The sequence below is a fragment of the Phlebotomus argentipes genome, unplaced genomic scaffold (genome assembly GCF_947086385.1).
Source record: "Phlebotomus argentipes unplaced genomic scaffold, Phlebotomus argentipes genome assembly contig_15, whole genome shotgun sequence".
NCBI lineage: Eukaryota > Metazoa > Arthropoda > Insecta > Diptera > Psychodidae > Phlebotomus > Phlebotomus argentipes.
This window is the reverse complement of record NW_026776181.1, coordinates 5,326,981-5,344,659: the sequence shown is the minus strand read 5'-3', so window position 1 is coordinate 5,344,659 and position 17,679 is coordinate 5,326,981. Positions and strand designations below refer to the sequence as shown.

General features: G+C 41.2%; 1 protein-coding gene across 1 annotated transcript in view; it reads right to left on the bottom strand.

The window, feature by feature from the left end:
- LOC132261586 (nephrin-like) overlaps positions 1-17,306 on the bottom strand; it is a 37,277-nt gene extending 19,971 nt beyond the window's left edge. Inside the window, exons 1-2 of the mRNA XM_059760464.1 lie at positions 17,070-17,306; positions 9,582-10,511 (exon numbers count right to left, since the gene is read on the bottom strand). Coding sequence (XP_059616447.1) covers positions 9,582-9,693 — 112 coding nt within the window. The 5' untranslated portion in view covers positions 9,694-10,511; positions 17,070-17,306. The remainder of the gene's footprint in view (positions 1-9,581; positions 10,512-17,069) is intronic.
- Between the last annotated feature and the right edge of the window lie 373 nt (positions 17,307-17,679).

Sequence of the window (17,679 nt, the reverse complement as noted above, 5' to 3'; positions counted from 1 at the left end):
TTACTTGTAAGGTTTTCTTTACTCCCTTTAGAACAGAATTTTTTGCAAGACGACAATTTGGCACATGAAATCCACAGATGTTTCGTGGACAGCACGAGTCAACTTGTTATCGGGAGTATTCTGAAGATTTGTCCTAGTGTAATAGTGCCGAATTATGTGTGGCTGTCCTCATTTGAATTCACTGTTTATGAACGTCTGCATAACGCTTGTAGCATTCTGGAGATATTTGTATTAACGGTCATAGAGGCGAGGTCGCTTGATGATGAGATGCCTGTGGATTTCTCGAATACTTGCGTAACGTGACTGGATTTATGGCTGGTTGATTTAAGCCACCGCCAAGGCTTCCATTGCTCACAAAAACACCCCAAATATTCCGTGTTGCTTCGGCAAGCTCTGGGCGATGATCTCCTTAACCCTCAGCCATAGTCAATGCCTGCCCTCGGAACTCTCAAGAGTGGTCCACTTGATGATTACGTTGAGACACACATTTCAACTCTCACCTCAATATCACGTCGGGATAATAAATGTTTCTGGTTTCACCTCTCGCACGCTCAGAGGCCAAGTTTCGATGCTTTTGCTTGCGGGTGAAGGAAAACAGCAAACTATCGTCGACACTTAACTGCCACAAGAATGGCTTCAGTGCCGCTGGGCAAAGTTTGCAGAATGCATCCGAACACTATGTGCCTGAGCAGTGTCGTTAGCATTAAGGGCGAAATGTTTATTTTGTCCTACGGTCTCTGGGAGTGAGAAATATGGGAAGAATTTGCACGTTATCGGCACAAGACTCCCCAAGAAATATGCCCACACTTCGGTTCTCCCTCAGCCACAGATCATCCATTTTGCACACTACAAACTCAGGAGGTCAAACTTGGGTGAAGACATGAGAAAGTGGCGCTGCTTTCTCACAGTGTACAACCTTATTTGAATCAATCATCCTCGGCTTTCATTAAAATTCAATTTAAAGCTTAACGCAGGGAAGCATCATTCTCAGGAGGGGGTTGAAATATGAGAATGATCCGTTAATAATTCCTTGTTATTTCACGAATTTGCCGCAGAAGCACACAAATGGCGATTAGAAGAATTCATGGGTTGAAATTTCAGAAATATCCGCCACGTTTTAGTTTCATTATTCACAGGCAATCATTCTCATTCGGCCCGAAACAACAGTGGGTGGTGCCTTGAGGCAATATCTTGCACGTGGAATTTAAACTTTTTCCCATGGAGCCCCGAAATTGCCCCGTCTAAATCATGCCATGGGCGGCAAATACGTGAAAATGCTCCCGAGGAGAGTTGTGGAAATTTTAGGGAATTATGAGGAGAGAATATTTGTACGGGGCTAACGAGAGGTATAAAGCGGATGAAACTATAGTTTGGCGCTCTGGATAGGAACGGTGTGTGCGGTGAGGTCGGATGAGATTGCCAGTGTAGAAAGGAATGGAAAAGCAAAAGGCCGGCAATATCAATTTCCCGAGAAATCGCTTTGGACTTTCCACCTGCATAAACAAACAAAGCAATTTCGCCTCTTTTTCCAACTCGCCCCACATCAATCGCTCTCCGCGGCACGGCTATTACCCGAACCCTCACCTATTCGCGCATGCAAAGCGCCTCCGCCCTCTGTCTGCACGGGGTCGCCCACCGGGGCGCCGGAAGCCGCGCGTCCCTCCGTCAACCCCAAAATCCACCATAATCGCAGCTTTTGGCCCGAGCTTCGGTAGCATCCGGACAGACGGGCGGCGGGGTGGAAATGGGTGAAAATGCGAAACGGCGAATTGAGCCAAGAATCTCATTGCACGGTGTCACCACGAGTAGGCGAGTAATCCGCCACCCCCAGGACTGAATGCCAATGTAAAAAATTCAAGTGCAAGACAATGGAGATGCGAAGGAAACAGACGGCGAGAGAGAGAGAGTCTGAAGCACCGCCAATGAATATCACAAATTACAATCTTGTGGAGAAGAATGTAATAAAAATTCATCACATTTTGCGGATTATTTTTCTGAAGGAGGACCTCTTTCCACTTGTGTTCAGAGTATTCTTTTCCGACTGAAGATTAGCACTTGATTTAAATATTCTCGTTCAATATTTATTTGTGCGGGAAATCGTGAAATGGAAGAGGAAATGTAATTTTTAACCAATTTTCCTGGGCATTTTGTCCAATTAAAACACTCCCTCACTTAATTCGTGAAGTCCAACCCTCTTGGAAGCTCCGCCCATTGCTTGTCTTCGCGTTAGGGTTAAAAATCATGAGAAACTGCTTTCAATATCCTATTGGCACTCATATTCCAATTTCATTGAAATTTATGTCCATGGTTTATTCTATTGAATTTTTATCGATGCGGAACTTTCTTTGAGTGTTTCTAAGCCACTGGAGTGAGTGTGTGCTTCCATTTGTTTTCCCCCCTCGCTTTAAAGGAAAAAAGCCAATTTGATTTCGAGCGCGAAGAGGAAAAGTGAAATGTATCAAGTTGGGTAAAAGTTTTGTTATTTAACGGGAAATAGAGCGAGATACTGAAGAGTATTTTCAAGGGCTTTCACAGGAATAAGTCTCAATATTGCCTATATAGACAAATCCACCATGACTTGTGCTTAACTTTATGCAGTACGTTTCATCTCTGCAGTGGATTGTTTGAGTCTCGAGGCTCGCCTGTGATCCACAGACTCAGGTGGCGGAAATATCATTCAACGGATTAAAAATATTTTCGAGAAATTCCACCGCAAAGACTCTAAATTTCCCGTGGATTTAGTGCCACCGGAGAGAAACCGACGGGAGAGTTGCAAAACTCTCTTGCGAAAGTGCTTAATAAAATAAAAAATTAATGAAGTTGTAAATTAGCCTTATATCCAGACGTCGCTGTTCCGGAACAGTCAAAAAGGTGCAACTTAAATCGCTCACTTGTGCACAGCCACAGGCATGCATTTATACATTCGCTGGAAATGTGCAAAACATGTGAGTGAAATTTGCTATGCAAATACATATTTGGTGCCTTTTGATTGTTTGCTCAGGTGCAAATGCATTGCTCACTGTGAAGATTCGCAGAGGAAATAAATATAAACACTCAAAATTCAGAGGTATTTCATACAAAACGGTGCAAACTCGTCATTGATTTGAGCACATCACATCGGCGTATGTAGGCAAGATCCTTTGACGCAAAGGTCGTGGAAAGACAATAAAAAATGCTACGCTGATAATCGAAAAAAACCAACATGAAGGTTGTGCAAAAGACAGTGGAGAGCAGCTAAATAAATAAATTGAGCATCCTGTGGCAATACTGAAAATCCAAACCGTAGCGCTTGCCTGACCTACATTCCCCACCCGAATTATCATGGCGAAATCTCATGAGGCTGAGATGAGCGAGAGACGGAAGGAATCCTCTTCGAAGTTGGAGGCAAAAAAAAAATTCATTTCACCCATATAAAAAAACCCATTCCATCGAAGCGAACCGAATATCTTCCCCGAAATTTACTTGCTCGATTAACCATAGATGGAATTTTCTTCACCCATATGCGAGGTGGTGCAGCATGTGGGTGAGGTGCGTATTTTCATAAGAGGCCAAATTTTTTCGCCACGGAGAAAGAACTGTGCGGCAGTGGGATTGGGGATTTCCACTTGAAAATACTCAGTGAATTTCCAACAGAGAGACTTTCGCTTCTCCCCTCAGCCGAGCACACACTTGTAAGACAGAGTGAAAAGCAAGTTGACTCCGAAAGATAAACATATTGATGGATATATGTGAATAAGAAAGGAACTCCAGCATCATTGATATTTTCAACTCAATGGGATCCACCGCCGCACAGTGTGGATAAATCTCATGCTGACAAACAGGATTGACAAATCTATTTTTGCACGTAACGACAGACTGCGGCTTGTCTATTTTAATAATTAATAACACTCGAGGTTGCACGTTCACTTCCGGCCCAAGATTACCCGAAAGTAATTTTAGCGCTCACGCAAAAAAACATCCAAAATTTATCACATCCTAACAGACACTTTGGGCACAAAATCCTGCGACCAAAGGATTAGAGCTTTCGGGGAATCCGTCCTTTTAGCCCTGAAGGAGGGTTAGTGCTTGTACAGTGTCTCAGCGCTTGCCGAGGGACCACCGGAAGGAGATACAGGGGCAAATATTCGCATTACAAGGACTTAAGTGGGGCTCAGAGGACCCTTCAGAGATTCATGCCATTATTATAGAAGACAACGCTTAGTGTGCCAAAGAATTTACTTATCAATTCAATTGACTTTGCGCCGCACAATCTGATTTATTTTTGTATCTTTAAAAACGTCCATATGCATCCTTTCGGCTGGTATCCTTATTGAAATATCTGTCATGGCACGTCCACCAGTTGGCGCCTAACCTTCACGAGCACTTCTCCCATCTATCAGACTCCAGTTCAGTGAACATGGCCATGAAACTCCAATTTGTTACAGCCTCTCAAGCGACACTTCATCATTGATGGATTTTTATTAATGGCCAGACTTTTCAGCAAATCTCGCTGTACTTTCTGCACGACAATGAAAACTTTTCTATCGGAAGACGATCCCCAATATGTATAAAGGGAGAGGAAGATGGAATCAATCGTGGAAAAATGCGTGAAATCTCTTCCTTTATTTGCCCTCCCGAGAGTCCATGTATTGATTATCGATTGTGTGTCAGGCCAGAGGGGGATGATCCCCCGCCTCGTCCACCCCAGTGTCCCCTGCCGTGAAACAATGCACAGAAGACGACGTCCAGCAATCAATCCTTATTTATGTTTCAATGTGTAGTGTGCACATGAAAAATTAATGGGGTGTGAAATGTGTGTGTCCAAATAAAACTAAATAATAATTATCGCCATATCAGTAAATTTTCCATCCTCTCGTGTATGCCATTGTGCGATCCGTAAGCACTCTGCCCTCGGGATTGCATCGTCATTGGAGGGCGGGTGACCCAGAGATGGGGCAAAATATGAGGAGTGAAGAGCATTGGTGCGGTAGTTTATGCCCAGGGATGGCCGCCGGGGTCGGTTTGTTATTATTGTGTCACTGGCTAAATGACAACATAAAAGCAACAATAAAAACCAAAAAGGGATGACCATTGTTCTTCATCTCCCGCCTTGGCGAATCATGATATAATTCCTCGAGTCATAAATAAAAATACCGCTTCTGCCAGTCAAGTGTGCCCACATGAGCATTGGAAAAATGTTTTTCATCTCGCACGAAGTCAGAAAATACACTCCTTTTTATTGGCTTGTTTGCCTAGCATGGATATGATGCCGGAGCGCCTCGACTTTTATGTTTACCACTGTGTGTCCTTAAGGATGCCAATTTTATATGAATTTCACCCCCGCCCGCGCCGCCCAGCCCATATTCCGCACCATCCACAGTGTTGGGTTAATAAACTAACCACATTGAATATGCGGAGTGCAGTTTGGCGCTCAAGGAGACCCTGCACAATATAATATTAACACATCCTTCACTTGCACTTGATTAAATGTCGAGGAAAGGCTTTGCTCCTGCTGCGAAAACAGCAAATAACAGAAAAATCCAATTAATTCTCAGCACCAATCTTGGAGTGGAATTTCACAAACAATGTGTGGATTTCTCTTCCAGCTTTCTAAGTTCAACGACGGGGTGACAGGACTGTACATAGTTTTTGAAAGCAGCACTCAGAGAACCGCCTCGGGGTGTTGTTATAATGCACACTTAGGAGAATTAGAGGGAGCTGAAATTGCCTAGAGCACAGTGATTAATTTAATAGCAAGAGAAATCTTACTTTTGAAGATATTATGCTTAGATGCACATATTTCGCACCAAACATGCTCTGATCCGGTGGCATTTTTTACTGTCGTCGAGGCAAATGTAAAAGGAAATACATTAAAAAGGAGTTATATGACGAACATGAAATATTTACAGTCTATTCAACATATTGCAGATGGGAAAAATTAAAGATTTTACGATTTCAACTCCAATTTTATTTACTCTTGTGGAAATATCTCTCTCGGTGTTTGTCTTCAAACAAGCTACATATCAGAATAATTTTTTGCTCCTCATCAATTCATGTATTTTTGATGAGTGAAACTCATCAGATGGAATTTTCAACGAGGGAACATTCGTCAAATGGAAAAGGCTTGCCAAAGTGTGGTACAAAGAATGAAGTTTTAATTTCCATCCCAGTGAAATTTACTGCAAATGAAATACCATTAGTAGAAATTGTTATGTCACAAATAAATTCCGATAAATTCACCCGAAGATCCGCCACGAGACATTAAGGAGATTTAAGTCTCAATCTGATAGAATAGTGTCTTGCATTTGAGTTTTCTTCACTGGAGGATTTTTCGTCTTGGATATTTTTCTTTAAGTCTGTAATCTGACACGCAAAAGAGTTGAATGTTTTGCCAGTAAATATATTTGGAATTCTTGAGCTGATTGCGTCTGATCAGAGATCTCATTATTATTAATCAATTTCAAGTGAAGATGAGAAATACTTGAAAATAAATCCCAAAGACGGCGAAACCCACACTGCGATATTCCTTTGATTTCCAAGGCAAACAGAGTGCGATGGAAATGGTGAGTGAAAGAAGTAGGAAAATTGACTCCTTTTAATTGGAATTTTACGAGACTTTGCAAAGAGGGTGCGAATAAAAATTCCACCCCCAAAGAAGAGGGAAATTAATGCCGAGTTAAAATATAATCAAGGGGTTAATAAAGCCTTCGAAAATCGATCGGCAACAGTTTTGAGTCAAACACCTAAAGTCATCTCCTGATTTGAAGGCAAATTCTCCTCCAAGGCTTCAATCCAAGCACAGGGAAGTCAAAATATTGATAGAGATGAGGCGTGAGATAGAGCTACTCTTGCTCTCTCGCTCGTAATTAAACATTCGGCGAGGGAAGTTGGAGAAATTCAAAGTGAAACTCGAGTGCCTCCCGCAAGGGGCATGGCAAATTTAATCATTGCCCCCGCAGGTGAAGACGCCACGGCTAAATTGACCAGCGGCTTGTAATTCACCAAGTTTCATAATTAGTGGAAATTTTGCAAATTAGGTAACTTATGAAATTTCCCGGCTGAAGGGGGTTCTCAAGAAGTTGTTTGGCGGGGAAAAAGTCAAAAATACACCCCCGTCGATTTGCTGCAACGGCGCGCGCGGGGGTGGCGAACTCCAGCCCAGAGACACAGAGAGAGAGAGATAAGAGCTTTTTAATTTACGAACCAGGAATAAAGAGATTAATTGGGCGGCTGGTGTGGGCCCCTCGGTACTCCATGAGGCCTGTGTGTCGAGTGAATATTCTTTGAGAATTGCCCAAGGTGATTTACGCAAGGATACGATTTCTATTGTGTTTAATTTTCCAATGGGCGCGGGCGGTGGAATATGAACGAATTACCAAGCAAAGAAAATTTCACCAATTAATTTACAAAAGGGGGAGCTTTTTGTTACTCACCCAAGTTGACTCACATTCTCACACTCACACTTTCTGCACAAGTATTGCCAATTAAGAGCCGCGCTGCACGAGAGTGAGTGAGAGCACATGGGGCACACGAAGGGTGAGAAGAAACCACCTTAAACTCACAACGTGATCTATTATTCTCAGCTGACTTTCTGCTAGTCATTAAACTGACGGGGAAAACACTAAAATTTTGATGAGGTGGATTGGACAAGTGCTTTAAAAAGAAACTTTTTCAGAAATTGACTAAATTATTGTGCAATATTTCGCACGGTGCATCTAATGAGAGAGTGATTTAAGCAGAAGAGCTTCCCTTCACTCGAAATTTTTAGTAAAATTTCGCACTTGTCGCACTATTTCTCACAGTGCAGATGTGTCGCTGTATAAAATGATACAAAAGAAACGAGAAAATCAATTTGTTAAAAAGACACCCAGCAGAGACAAGCCAATTTTGGACACACTGACTGACGCCTCGGCGTACAAATCCTCTCTTCCTCGGCACACATAAATTCCTCGATGGACCATTTAGGTCTTGTTGACTCTAGGCCGCTGTGAGCTTCTCTGTGAGAAAGTGTGTGGGAATGAAAATAGCCCTATTAATCCTCCTCACTGGCCGAAAATTGATTGAATTTCATTATATTTCGTCCCTCAACGGCACCACTCCGCACCCACAGCATTTCCATTTTCTCCATTCCACTAATCTCAGTTCAGCTCGCAACATTACATCCTCTCGCTCGCTCTCACACCCAACCGTCATGTGGATCTAATTTCAGATAAAGTGATACAATTAAATTTTGGCTCCAAGACTTTTTCGAGGTGCTCTCCAGCTGTCCCATGGCAAATTAAATTGAATCAATAAGGAGTTAAATCCAAATAAACAAAGCGTGTTCAACTTTGTACATTATTTTTATATCAGCGCACATTAATTAATTCTGCAGATGGGGAAAAAGATGCTTATACTGATAAATTGGCTTGTCTTTGTTCGCAATACACCCAATTTTGCTTACACCACTCTCATACACATAGCGTGCTGTTGGACTTGAGTTGTGAGATATGATTTAATTTCCCAGTCGCAGCTTTAATCTCATGCGTCTCAAAGGAGGAAATTTTCCGAAATGCCATCGCACAGACAACAATTGGGCGCACCCTTTCCGTCGAAAAATCACTGCTGGTAATTGGACGGAGTCCCAGACATTCATAAAAGTTGAGAATGCGGGGGAGATTCTTCAGAAAAGTGAGAAATTCTGAGCCTTTGAAGATTTCACACCAGGCGCCTCCATTGCCAGTGGAGACGCCGGGTGGCTTCCAGTCAAACTCTTCTCAGCCACTCCAGAGGCACAATCACTCAGCGGTAAGGGCTAAAAATAGGGTAAAATCACACGGTGGGATTTTGGAAAATGGAATTTCATCAATGTGCTTCATTAAGTTAATTAATAAAGACATATTTGGGCCGGTGTAAATAGCATAATCAGCTTAATTCTATTTGTTTTCCATGCAAACGCATACACATTGCGGCTCGTACCTTTTCACAATGAATTATTCAGTGCAGATGGCTATTTATGAAAAATTAATTATGACTATAATTAAACAACATGGATGTTTATCGTATTTTAAAGATAAATAGCAAAGTTTATTTTTCCAGCGAAAACCCAGTGATCAATTTGTGGCGGAGAGTGTAAAAGCTTCGAGGCTGTTTATAATTATTTTAATTCACAATTTGTAATTCTGCTATATTGATTACGGAGTGTGGGGGAGAGTTTGTAATGTAAATTGGCTGGAAAGTTTTTGAATGACAAATAAACCAAAATAGGTCTAATCCTTGAGAGCTTCTGCGGTGTGGCTTCAGATCTTATTTTGTGAAGCTCCGCCCACTCAAAAGTCCGACCAAATTGCAAAATACCCTAATAATATTTCACGAAATTTATTGGAGCTGGCGCGGATATGCCAATTTTATGGTCTGTGGATGGACATGCAAAACAACAGGACATCGTGGGTGAGTTTTTGAATAAATGTCGCCAAAATGAACAAGTAATTTGATTTTGTACACAGGTTGTCGCTGCGCTACACTGTGAACACGTAGCAATTTTGCCAGGGAATTGTGTATTTGGCGAGAAAGGATAAATATAGTGATGTAGGGGGAACAATGGGATATGAAATGTACTTTACCTGGTTTTTCCTTATCGGATTGAATTTCGATTAATCCGTGCGAGAATTGGACAAACATGCACAACATGATGATCAGTTCGGCCACCAATTCACAAATGCTTCTCATTTCCATTTTTGCCTATGAATCAGCATCCACAATTAATCCACTGAGGGCAGTTCTACGGCTCACCATCTGCTCAAATTCACCATCAACTCCTCACAGAGTCATTGGGGAGTGGCCGAATTGATTGCCTCGCATGTCCAGCGCGTGTCGCCATCTCCCAAGGACCTCAGCAAGGGATCGTGTTCGAATGAAAATAATAATAATAGTGAGCAGATGCACGATGTGATCACAACAAAGCGTTCTCACTGCTGTTGAACATCATTTTATTCATATTTGCAACTCAATATTCTCATCACACCTCTTCCCCTTGGCACTGTTTCGATAACGTGGCACTTTGCTCATTTGCATGTCGACCAAATCCCTCCGCATTGACTGTCGAGCTGCTGCTTCTGTTTGCACAGATGAGTTATTTACCCGCCCCGATAAATCTATTTCCCACCCAACTTTTCGCAGTCATTTTTTCCGCAGGTCACCTTCAACCCACAAACTGCCGCTGTGGTTGTCACTCCAGGCACCCTCGCACTTTGGCCTCCGGGGGCTGCTCTCCCCCCGCTGAATGCACAATTTCCTATTGCACACCACTCACTTTGACACGCCACCTCGTATTTTTCAGCGCGTCACACAATTCATCAGTATGTCAACAATTTATTTAATATTCCTTTAATTATTTCAATTCAAAAAACCGCACTGTCTATCTCGCTGCCACGCTCACCCCTGCATTCCTCATATTTCCCACCAATACCAGCCGAAATTAACACTGGCCAGCACATTCGTGTGTGATTTATTTAATTTTCACCGGATTCCTATTCCGCTCTAGTCTCTTTTTTCTATGCAAACGATTGTGCGCACGTGATTGCACGGAAATATTCACGGGGAATTAGTGAAAATTGTCAGAGCTCTTCTCAATCGGAATTTCAGATGGAAAAATACGGATGGAATATTAAAAGTTTGTGCAAAAATATTGTCGTTTTCTCTTTGTTTTATTGGTTTGTGTTTTTTTTTATAGCAGAATATGCATCTCTGCGGCAAAACTATGCTGTAACCGATGGCATTTACATTCATGCTGAAACCTTCAAAAGCGCATTAGAAAAATTAAAAAAAGACCTTTGAAAAAATATCAAAATTGCCATTCTTCAGTAGAGCGATTTGAAGTTTGAGATTTGAAATCGCTTTGTAATTTCCTTTATTTTTTCCTTAAATTTCCTCTTATTTTCCATTAAATTGATAATATATGGTGAATTCTATTATTTTCTATAACCTTCAATTGATTTCATTGGTTAGTCATTAAAATATTAACTGAAATATGGAGAATTGATAGACTATCTAACGATAAGTAATACAAAAAATCGGTTTTTGATAGTTTTCTTTGTTCGTTTTTTCTGAACAGTTCGTGAAAAGCAATTTTTTCTATTTTGCCTGCACATTTTGTTTATAATTTATAAGAATTATTTACAAAATCATGAGATTTTTACTGAAAAAATTGATTTATGATTATGTGACTTGTTATGTCAAATTGAATTTATAATTCGACTTTTCTTTCCTTTAATTTAATTGATTTTATTCCGAATTTAGAATCATTCGCTAAGATTTATTTTCCATATTTAATACTTTTTACCATACAAAATTATGCCCAACTAAAATTCATAAATGTATGATTTCTTTCATTTTTTGCCGACGAACTTAATTTAATATTTTCAGACGTGGTGGAAGACGTCAAGATCTGTCCAAAAAATTCATAAGACGTCTACTCTGAAAAGTCGACTTTTGATAGTCTTCGGAACACCGTCAAATTATAATTATAACTTAGGGGACAAAGTCACCTTTTCCTTTATCGCTCAAGATGATTAAAAACTGTTCACGAACACAATGAAAAAGAAAATATTTTCGTGAAAAACTTCACTATGACCAATTTCATAAAATATGCACAATGTGCCAGGGTGCTTTATCTCAATGTTCCTGGACTGAAAAGTGGATAAATTTTTTGCTCGTTTCTTTGCTTCCGGCATCATTTTCAATTTGACTGCTAATTCCCGAGTAATTTTTCGTGTGCAACCCTAAGTTGGACTTTTCGATAATTGTTTAATCTCTCTTCCCGCTGCGCCATGTCTCATCAGCATGTGAAGAAAACATGCAAACTTAAGTCAAATACACTGGGGGACAAACTTAATTCAATTAAATGGGCGGCGGAGGCAAAGTTTTTGTCTGCCACAGTCAATTTTTGCCATGGATGCTCGCGAATGAATAAAGTTTAAAATTGCTACTTTTTGTGTCACGACATCAGAAACAGAATCGCCCCAGAGCGCAGAATTTTCTTCCTCTCCACATTCAATGTCATTGAAACTAGATTTCTGAAGACTTTTTGGGGTCTGGGATTTTTGTTTCCTCTGCAAATCACACGCAATTTAGGATTGAATTTGATATGACGGAAATAATTACATCACACGGCAACTGCAACGCAACACTTTGTCACTGCAGTTGCGATACAATTTTGAAATTTATAGTTGTCCCAAATTAATGGGCTGGAATTCATGAATCAATTGTTATTGGTCATGGAGTGGGTGTCCCATTTCACAGGCATGTGGCCTGAATTCGCAAAAAGGGCACTTAATTTCGGTTGCAGAATCGCTCTCATCATCAATCACACGAGCTTTTGATCAATTCTAAGCCCTTCTTTTAATTACACACCATCAGCAAAAATCACTTTTATGTCATTCATCATTGCGCTTTAATTACCCACCCACTCGCGGCGTAAGAATTACACTGTGCAACAAAATAATTTACCAATAAAAATGCCGCCAATCCAGAGCCCCTAAAAATTACTTCCACGCAGTTAAAACGCTATAATGAAGGAGGGGTCTTTATTGCAACTTTTAACAATAAGCTCACCAGATGCTCCATTTTATGGCATGACAAATGTTGTAAACCCAGCATAAGTTGGAAGTTCTATGAGTCTTTTTAATTGTTTCATAAAAATGTTATCAGTCTCTTGTCATTTTGGAAGTTTCACCAGGGAATATATATAAATAGTGGAGCAACAGAGCGGATTTATTACAATAAATCTATATTGATTTCCCAGTGTTCAGTCTTGCAAAAGTGGGTGGATGTGTTGCATGTTTTGAGCGGAAGTTTTTAATTGAAATTCTGCACACAGTGATTCTTGCCAACTCATGAGAATGATGCTCTTCAAGACACTAAAAAACGTTTCCGTCTCAACAGAATTTATCCCAGAGGACACATTTTTCCTCTGCTTCAGCAAATTTAAATTTGAGAAAAGCCCCGAAAGCGGAATTGTCTCAATTCCGTGGACGGTGGGCATTTTTTCGTCCGCCCCATGAAAATCCTAATGGTCCTTGCTGGGATGCTGTGGCATCTGGGGAACGGTTCTCCATTTGATTGTGCCACCAATTTTTGTGTTAGCCCAGACAAAAGGCGAGTGTTTGCAAAGTGGTGTGGCGAAAAAAAAATTCTAATTCAGAGGAAATCAAAGTTTCACACTTTCCTGTGTCAAATAGAGAGGGTTCTCTGGGGTTTTGTTTACCTTGTCGCGACTTCTGACCCTTTTCCACCGCTCCCGTTGTCTCTCTTCACACTTTACATGGCTCTTTATCATTCCTGGGAGCGCACAAAAGACTGGGAGTGAGCCAAACTGGTGGAAACTACATCGAAATATTGAGAGAATGTAATGAAACTTTCCCAAGGAGTTTCCACAACCATCCCTCTAATCAATACCTCACGAAAATTCAAAGTTTGCGTGAGATCGCTACAGCAGAAACATAAAAAACATCCTTTCTGAGGGATCATTCAAAATTTAAAGGCGATCCTCCTCAATGCGACCAAATACGCGATTTCAATCACATTTGGAATTCTCATAGTATTGAATTTTTCCAATACCCTTTGTTCCCCCTCAACCAGTCACGGGAAATTCACTCTTCGACAAGGTAATAAATTACGCTCTTTTAAGCGTCAGTCACTCTGGTCCATATTGTTGAATTATTAAGAGACAACAATGTAATTCTTCCTTCCCGACATTACTTGAGTTTTTAGATATGCACGGAAGGGATTAATCAAAGGCACATATCTGATGATATAAGCAAGTAAATTGAATTTATAATTTCTCAGAAACAATTAAAAGCATTCGCGAAGACTTGTAATAACGTCTTATGGAGCTTACATATTTGCAAAATATCTCAAATATACATCAACAATCGTATTTATGACATAGTTTGCAGATTATTTTTCCTACTTTCACATTTCTCCTGCAATCTGAGCATACAGAAAGTTTTCCGCCAGAGACACTTAAAAATTCCGGAGGTGAAAAATCTGTTAAACTGTTTACTCCTGATTTGAAAAATTCCGTCGCTTCGTCGAATGCAAATTCCGTGGAAGTGCTCTGAAGATTGCTAATAAAAATTCTTAGTTTATACACGATGCAGGGACCCTTTGAGCTGCCACTGGAAGTTGAAAGTTCTCCTCCAAGAGGAGGAAAAAAAGTTGAGACTATGCAACTACCACCAACAGGAGCTTCATAAACTCCGGAGTGACTTTCAGCATTATAATTCGAAAAGTTTCATTCACTGGCCAAAAGCGATAAAACAGTGAGCATGGGTGAAATTAACCACTTGAGTGATTATCAGCAATAAATTGCACATTTGAATGCTGCCGCTGGTGATCATTAAAGCGACCACATGAACAATTGTGGCGGGAAAACTTTGCTCATTTATGATTTCACCTCATCGGACGCCGCCGGCGTCCATCTGGACGGGTGTGAGTGACCGCAGAGCTGGAGACTGACAATTGGATTATTGGCATGTGAGGTGGGTTCATTGAGTGCCAAATAAAGCATGGCCCCGCAGGGAGAAACTTGTTTAAAGTTGCCGAAGAAGGAAAAGTTACCCGGGGATGCTTTTTAATCTTCCCAACCGCCCGAGTATCGAAAGGGCATTGTTTGCCGTGGGATCGGCGGGGAGTGTGTTTAATTTGAGAACTGGGCGCGGGGGTGGATTTGGAAGTACACCAGTATTAATGGCTGTAGTGCTCAAGTTTTCCCAACTCGTTAGTTGTAATTTTACTGCTCAAGTTTTCACTCTGCCATAACATCAAATGTTGTACAATGCACCCCGACGATGGCAAGAAAAAAATCGGACAGTTGCTCGTGTAGGCAATAAAATTTGTGCAGGCGCTGCCAAAATGCGCTCCGGGAAGAAAAATTACAAAGGATCACTCCAACACTTCAAGTATTGGATGCTTGAGGAGTGCAAAAAAGGCACACTAGAGAAACTTTTATTTATGATACTTTTAATGAGTTGAGAACATTATTGTGCTCCTTTAGAGTTTGCCTCTCAATTTCACTTTAGACTTACGAGCTATTCATTAAATTTACTATCCTCTCACTCGAACAGAATTGCTCCAAATTTCAACCCTAACCAGATGCAGCTGTTTCCCACCTATATATTATTATTGTAACCATTCTATTTCCCAGCACAATTTGCTACAAAAAGAATTTTTTTATGAACTGCGTTCAACCACAAAAAAGCTGACGAACAATTAATATGAATTCAGGAGATGTTCCAGGAAAGGCAATACGCAAAAATTGTTGTTTTTTTTTGCCATCGCACACAGCCACTCAACAAAATCAGTAATTATGATCATTTGGTTTGGTGGAAAATGTTTTTTCAACATTTCTCTTGAAAACCAATATTATTCTTTAATATAGTGCATTCCTATGATTATTATTTATTTGTGTTTCAAAAATATTTCATCGACGCAATTCAATAAATTAATGGTTTCATCACAAAAAGAAAATGCTGAATATTTTCAATGTATTTAATGGAAAGATGTATTTTTTATACCGATGTTCTTTTCATTTGTCCAGGAAAGACATTAGGAAGTGAAACGTCAGCTTTAATCTAGTTTTGCAATCACACGGAAATCCTGTCTTAGTGTACCTGTTTATCTATTGACTTTGGTTCACCTTAAATTGATTAGAAAACTTTGCGGAGATGATTTTGTCTCTCCTTCGGTCCCATCGAGAGTTGTTCATCGAAATGTGATTAGAAAGAAGTTGATTGCGTGGCTTGCAATTAAGACTGTGCGGGACAGGCGATTCGGTGGGGAATTGGCAGCTATGGTGTGGCTTCGGGAGATGGGATTTTCCACTCGGCAGCAATCAACGGTGACACATTTGAAAAGCTCCTCTCTGCTGTCTTTTTTTATAGTATTCAATTGTCTCATGGGCAAGTCTGCACACAGTGTAACAAATGATGTGGGGTTGGGGAGCAACGAGAACTTGTGGGTGCGACAAACCGCTTAAATTGTTCTCTCGTTTGCACTGAAACAATTCATTCACTGCCACTTTCCTTTCGCCCCCTTTTTTCAAATCGCAAACTACAATTAATTTTCGCATTTCACCAATATTTCATTCGACCTTCTCGCCTCCATTTATTGCCTCGGGAGGATATGAAAGTTTTCCAGTTAGTCGCACTCTTTTCTTCCTGTCGCGCTCGTGGGTGTGTGAATTGGTGTCAGGTGGATTTGGGGTCGGGGTGGAACGTATGCGGAACAACAGAGTATGAAAAAAGGACATTTCCGCTGTAGTTGCCTTTTCAAATAACACGCAATAAATCATATGACAATACACTGAATACAAATGGTTCTATCTTCTTCTGGTCGAGGACAAAAAGCAGCGCGGCCCAGCCCGGCAGATACTGGTAGTCCTTCTCCTTGATTTCTCGCCCATGGGCGGAAAGGAAATTTATCACGGCATCATAAATGGTCAGGCGCCCGCTTAGCATTCCTATCGAGTCGGGAGCAGTCACATGAGCATCTTAAAGTCCAATAAAATATAACCTCAAAAAACTATTCATCCATCGTGCGGAGTTTGGCAGAGGGCTATCGCCTCGCCCCAGCATCCCCTTTTTCGTCATCCTCCGCGCTGCCCTGGCTTTTTTGCCCCACACGCTGTGCTTCCAGGCAATAAAAGTTAAAGTTTTATCTCAGCATGTGCATGTGACATCAATTGGAAAAGCGATATAGTTGAATTTTTCGGGGTGGGTGGCAGAGCGACATGGCTAGAAAAAGGCGCAGAACAAGATGTACAAAACCAGAAAAATATTAAACTAATGGACGGGCGGATGGCAGTCGACACGATGCTGGAAACACACTGAGAAATGGTATGCAAAACACAGATCACGATCGGAGTCCCTCGCGGGGAATTGAGACATTTTGGAGAAGTTTTTCTCCTCTGTTCTTCTTTTTGTAATATGATTTATTGACGGGCGAGACGAGGGTCTCATTTTCCCGTGGCCCAGAGAGCATTTACTGCTTTTCGATACGAGTGACTCTCATCTACAATTTATATGAGATTAATCCGGGAAGAGCTCTCACACCCTGAATCATTGAAAAATTCCCAGACTGAATACCCAATCACGGCAATTTGTCCAAGTTCTCGCCGTTGCAAAGGTGGTTCATTGCCACTTTCCACCACTTTGTCACCACAGCATCACTCGCCACTCTGACTACCTATAGCCTGATGGGTTTTTTTTCTGGTGCACTTGTCACCACCACGAAGGAATTGCTGTGTAAAATCACGGAGTCAGCGGAATGCGGACAACACGCACCGACAGTTCAATCAGGACTAAGAGTATCGCGGCCGGTGAGTAAGATTTTCACTCGTCTCCTGCCAGGATTCTCCCTCGGACTCTCTGAGAACGCTCTCGAATGCACTGTAAAAAGATGAGCAGCGGCGAAGTGCGACTGCGCACTAAAACATCCCCTTCGCAATTTCTCACCGTGTAATCGCGGCAAAGTGAGGATTGCACTGTTAAATCGTCGACTCACTGAAAAGCATCCCCTCCACGCCCAAAGGGAAATACACAATAGTTAAGCATATAACATAGTATGATAGCCGACAACATGTAGGACGAAGACTAGCGAAGGAAGTGTTCCAATAGGGCAAATGTGTATACAATTCCCATGTAATTGCTGAGTGGATGAAAT